Source organism: Sphaeroforma arctica, assembly GCF_001186125.1.
Source record: "Sphaeroforma arctica JP610 unplaced genomic scaffold supercont1.1978, whole genome shotgun sequence".
NCBI lineage: Eukaryota > Ichthyosporea > Ichthyophonida > Sphaeroforma > Sphaeroforma arctica.
This window is the reverse complement of record NW_014038580.1, coordinates 4393-9599: the sequence shown is the minus strand read 5'-3', so window position 1 is coordinate 9599 and position 5207 is coordinate 4393. Positions and strand designations below refer to the sequence as shown.

Genomic DNA, 5207 nt, shown 5'->3' with positions numbered 1-5207 from the left:
ACATATAACTATATATAGTGTATAACGTTCCTTATCTGAATTATTACAAAGCACATTCGAAGACGAAAGGAGTATGTCGTTTTCAACGCTAGTCACAATACTTCTTGAATCTTTGGGTATGCTAGCATTGGAGATGTGGGTATGCTAGTGCTAACCTTGAAACTGTGGGTATGCTAGATGTACAAGCTATGTGAATATTACACGATTAACAAGTGTTGCACAAGCAGACCAAAATATCCTGATACTATATACTACCTCGAATAAAAACTTACCAGGCACTTCCTCGGGGTACACGAGTGCACTACCACCAGCGTGGCTGGCAACTATCGCAATCGAGTGGTTCTGACTAAGCATAAGATATGCATTCAAGAAAACCATCACAGCGTCCAAACAGGCAGCAAAGCTGGTCTGATTTGTCTCCCCATCTACCATGCTATTCGCGCCTATGTCACCCCAGATATAAAGACTGCAGTCTATAACTAAGACCAGCAGATAATCGGAAGCTCGAGTGGGCCCTTGGCTAGTACGTTTCTTGGCTAGGTCCATGGTGCCGCTGTCTTGCGATTTTCAGTCTAATACAGTATGCCAGCATACACTTTGAGCTGAGCCATCTACTAACAGCGCAATACTAGGCAAAGTATGTACAATTATTGAAAAGAGCATGCATAATGTAAAACAGCTTTCTGACAGTGGCACTCAATGTAGAGTATTATTAGACCAAGAGTTCATGAAATAGAAATAGCATCATCGAGTGTTTTAAATACCATTATTTTGCACATATTGTTTAGCTTTTGGCCAAAAAAAAAGGAACATAACCCTACATGACAAACCCAATATTAATTGGTACAGAACTAGATATTTAAAAAAGACGCGCCGTACAGCATCCTGTGACAATAATATTTAAAAAATACCTCTCTACTCTACTAGTATTTAGCTAGTAGAGAGGCCTAGTGGTCTAGAGTAGAGCATAGCCTCCTAAAAAAACCAGCTAGAGATTCCTATGTTTTAGTAGAACTATGCATATTAATTATACATAAATATTTCATTTATTTTATCATGTTGGCAACAACAGAGTTGAACTTACTTCTGAAATGTAAAATATTTAGTATGTTGTTGTTGGCAATACAATGCTGTCTCCGCAAGTATCAACTGCAAAAGCATAATATGATATCAGAGCGATGCCTGGGAATACGATAGTGATACACAAACACGAGCTGTGAACAACCACGAATGATGTAACACATCATACATATTATTACAGACTTGGGTCTGACAATAGTGTTTTGTATACAGCGTGCCAATAAGCTATCGCCGTCACGACCTATCCTTGTATTAATCTGCTCTCGCGATTTTTTGCGACCCCGACATAACCACAAATAAAAATGAGACTTCGCCGGTCGTAATACACCACCATTGGTCTTTACTCTCGAGATCTTTTAACTGTAGGGATCAAGCGTGCTGCTGGTAAGCAGGTTATAAAAATTCACCTCGGTTGAGATATTAATGTGATATAGATCAACCGTGCACTAGATATGTACGCCGATAGGGGGCGCCTATGTAGTCTAAATTATGCAGGTAGAAGCAAACACACTACTATTAAACCGCTGAGGCCAAGAATTTTCAAATGAACAGCTTTCGCCACATGAACATTTGAAAACATACAGAATGACTCGAGCATGTCAAATTCGGTAATCGAGATTACCTGGCCAAAGTCCAAGCCTTCCGGTGACAGCTATGTGATTTCACTCAGTGAAGCATTATCAAACAAGCGTGCGATTATAATTCTAATGTGATATAAATTGACTGTGCATTGGCTGAAGTACGCCCATTTGAGACGCACGCACGATATATCATAACCGCATGTGGTATAGAGCTGAAGTGACAATGATAGTCTAAGCTATACAGACAGAAAGCTAATATACAACTGTTTAACCGTTGAGGCCAAGAATCTTATTAAATAAAAACAACTTCCACCACAGGATCATTTGGAATCGTACAGAACGGCTCGAGCATGTCGTCGGCAATCGAATAAGTTATATCGCCTATCTGGTCAAAACTTCAGCGTCTCGCAACGTCAGGTGATAGCTATGTGATTTCACTCAGTAAAGAATCCTCACTACTAGTGAGCATGTTAGAACGATCCCACCTCGTTTTGAAAATATAATGCCAAAAATAAGATATGAATTAAACGTGTGGACAAGCTGAAGTATGTCGACTGGAGGCGCACACGCTATATATCATCATTTACATATGGTATAGGTGGAAAGACTTTAATAGTCTAAATTATGCAGATAGAAAGCAAACACTCAATTTTTTACCCACTGAGGCCAGGAATTTAAACTTGAATAGCTCCCGCCGCGTGATCAGTAGATGTCGTACAAAATGGCTCGAGCAAGTCCAAATCGGCAATTGAGAAAGCCGTATAGTCTATCTGGTCAACGCCCCAGTCTTTTGTTTCGTCTGATGACAGCTGTGTAATTTCACTCATTAGAGCCTCCACAGAACTATCTTCGAATACTTCCGTATTCGCAGACAAGCACCGAGACAAGTTCATATTCTTTACGTAAGTACGAATAATAGTATTCTGCCCAGCAGCATTATCTTCACAAATATGTGAACTGCTTGCATGCTCAATCCTGTTGACACCCAATTCACAGGACTTCTGATCAGTCAAGATGATATCAGGTGTGCGAATGTTTACAGTGCTCAGAGTATTTGCTAGCACCTGCGAACGGCAGTCACTAGTCGGCGACGACGAGTTTGAACATGATGCTGCGCACTCGGCTGTATCCGTATCACTACCCACTGACACTCGTGTGGATATCTTCCTCGCATTTGGCTTTCTGTCTTGCAGGACCACCGTCGGAATACTCTTTGTACGAACACATCTATTGAAGCTCGCATCCTTCATGGGCCTTGGTATAGTCGGGTTATCAGTTCGCCTGTTGGTGATAACTTGTGAGCTGGGGCCTGTGTGCCTGTATCTCTCACTACCTCCTACATGGAAACCACCTGGTCGTGCATCACCGTACAAGTAGGACCCAACCGGTCTAGTCTGTTGTGAAAAATGTATATTTCCGACCGCCGATGTCTGCCTTCGTTGAGAGCCATTTGGATACACGTCTGTTCTCCTACACAAATCAGATCCACCAGGATACTGCGACTCAGGCGTCGCCATACGATTGCCACCATTATTAGTCAGTCGTATAGGCTTGGATGATCGTGTGTATGGTTCATGGTGTGCATATTGATACGAATATGCCCGTTCGTGAGGCCGCCAACGCGGTCCATAGTATCGACTATTGTAATCACTATGATAATGGGGTTCTCGCTCGTGATATTCCTCTTCATGCAGAAATCCATCTCTGTGTAAATCCTGCTGCCGATTTATAGAATGTATTATTCTGGTCCATAGCGGGTTATCTATAGGTTCTGAATATGCATCACGCGAGTGGCCGGCTTCGTTCCACATATAATTGCGATGATCTGCGAAATCTTCCCGCATGTGCGGGTAGTGGCTTGCCGCAGCACGTCGTCTTACATGATCAACATGGTAATTTTCATATCTGCTGCGAGATTCAAAGGCTCGTGGACAAGGCTCACTTTTCGTAATGCCACCTGTGTGGTGATGGGGTTGTAACCCCCTTGCAGAACTCGTCGACGAGGGGCTCATCTGATCACGAATTGATTCGGACTGTTTTTGGTCATCTCCAAGGGCGTTCTCTTTCACCCCTACACTGGACTGTCCTGATTTCGGTAAAAGGAAAGGATTCTTGCCCAGCATGGCCAATGGCGGCGTCGGTGATACATGTTTCAGTCGGATGTGCTGTTTCATGTAAAATGGAAAATAATCAGTCACCAAGAATCTAGAGAAAAAGCGAATCTTGTTCATTTAGGGTACAAAATCAAGGTCTACAATTAAGTTTAGTCATATACCTGATTCATTGAGTGCTCCGACGCGTATTTACGATTACAATCCTCACAAGCAAAGGTGCGGTCAAGTTGTTGATATGACCTACGAATCCGTTTTGTCGACGTTGCTTTCGGCTTATCCGAACCATTATCGGGGGAACCTGTAGGGTCGTCTAGAATATCTATTTTTCTATCAGACTTCATGTTGGAAACGGGAAACTATGTATTTAACTCTGAAGGGTATCAATATCGTATCAATAATTCATTCAATTGGTTGATTTTCTATAGGTTTCGCTGCTCTCGTTTTGTTGATCGTTGTTCTCTCTAAAGATTCATTGCGAGTTGAAAATTCATTTATGAACGAAAAATGTATCGATCCTATGTATATATATATATATATATATATAAATAAATAAAATTAATAAATGAGGTAAAACATTTTTTTTAAATATCTACCCATCCCCTCCGACCAGGGCACCAGCCCCCAGGTCCCAGCCTCTCAGGCCCCAGGCGCCCAGCCCCAGCGGGCCCAGCCCGATGAAGTAAATATTTAGGAGAGAATTCTGAATTCAGCTGCCGTTTTGAATTGCCTCCTGTTTATCTTCTCTCGCGTAAGGAAACAAGGTTTTTTTTCAACTGAACATTGCCATTCCAGCAATGCTATTTATTATGACTATTTATCTATATATATATATATATATATTTTAAATATTGACATAGCCTTCTAAATTGAATAAGACGGCTTGCATATTTACTTTCAAATTTTCTTGCTTGATTTTTGTTTTCCCAATAGAAATCAGTTCTCCGCTATTTTTTATTTTTGTTTATAGTTTTATATTCGCTATTTCCAATATCACTCCACAAGTTGCGGGGCGATTGGTGAATGAGGAATATGCAACCGCCGAAAATATTTCTTATCAGAAACAAGAAACGCATAGTGCTCCAGTCCCCGGAATCTAGCAGTAATTGTGGGGTTTTTTTTTGAAAGTATATCATGCTCAGTATAATTTTTCGAAGGGTCATCAAAATTCAAAAAGACAATGCTTCTTTAAACTTCACAGTTCAGTGAACTCCAGTCTATAAAAATTAATGTCTTTTTTTTTGGTTGTTTATTCTTTTTCACGAAAAACTAAACAAACCCAACACAAAGGTTTGTCCGAAATCATGAACTCGTGATGATGTTATTTATTTAGATTTTTCATGAATAGTCTGCACTCTGCTGGAGTGCTGGGACTTGGGATTTGAGTATTATTTTAGTTTTGCGTGATCGAGTCTGTTGAGTCAGTTCCTCTCTG

At 40.9% G+C, this 5207-nt stretch overlaps 2 protein-coding genes across 2 annotated transcripts; both read right to left on the bottom strand.

Annotated features, from left to right (window-relative positions):
- Positions 1-272: 272 nt before the first annotated feature.
- On the bottom strand, positions 273-546 carry SARC_11960 (hypothetical protein; the record flags this gene model as incomplete). The annotated part of the gene is made up of 1 exon (XM_014293944.1): positions 273-546. A coding segment is annotated over one exon (274 nt), but the record flags the coding sequence as incomplete, so codon positions are not given.
- A 1715-nt stretch (positions 547-2261) lies between these two features.
- Positions 2262-4254, bottom strand: SARC_11959 (hypothetical protein). The gene is made up of 2 exons (XM_014293943.1): positions 3937-4254; positions 2262-3826 (listed from the first exon to the last, which is right to left on the bottom strand). The coding sequence occupies exons 1-2, from the start codon at positions 4114-4116 to the stop codon at positions 2336-2338; spliced, it is 1671 nt and encodes a 556-aa protein (XP_014149418.1). The 5' UTR covers positions 4117-4254; the 3' UTR covers positions 2262-2335.
- Positions 4255-5207: the final 953 nt, after the last annotated feature.

What these genes read in the sequence shown, in the direction of transcription:
- SARC_11959 (XM_014293943.1), bottom strand. Translation starts at nt 4,116, where the DNA reads ATGAAGTCTGATAGAAAAATAGATATTCTAGACGACCCTACAGGTTCC. An exon ending in CGGAGCACTCAATGAATCAG is followed by an intron (nt 3,827 to 3,936) that starts GTATATGACTAA and finishes TACATGAAACAG; the next exon opens with CACATCCGACTGAAACATGT.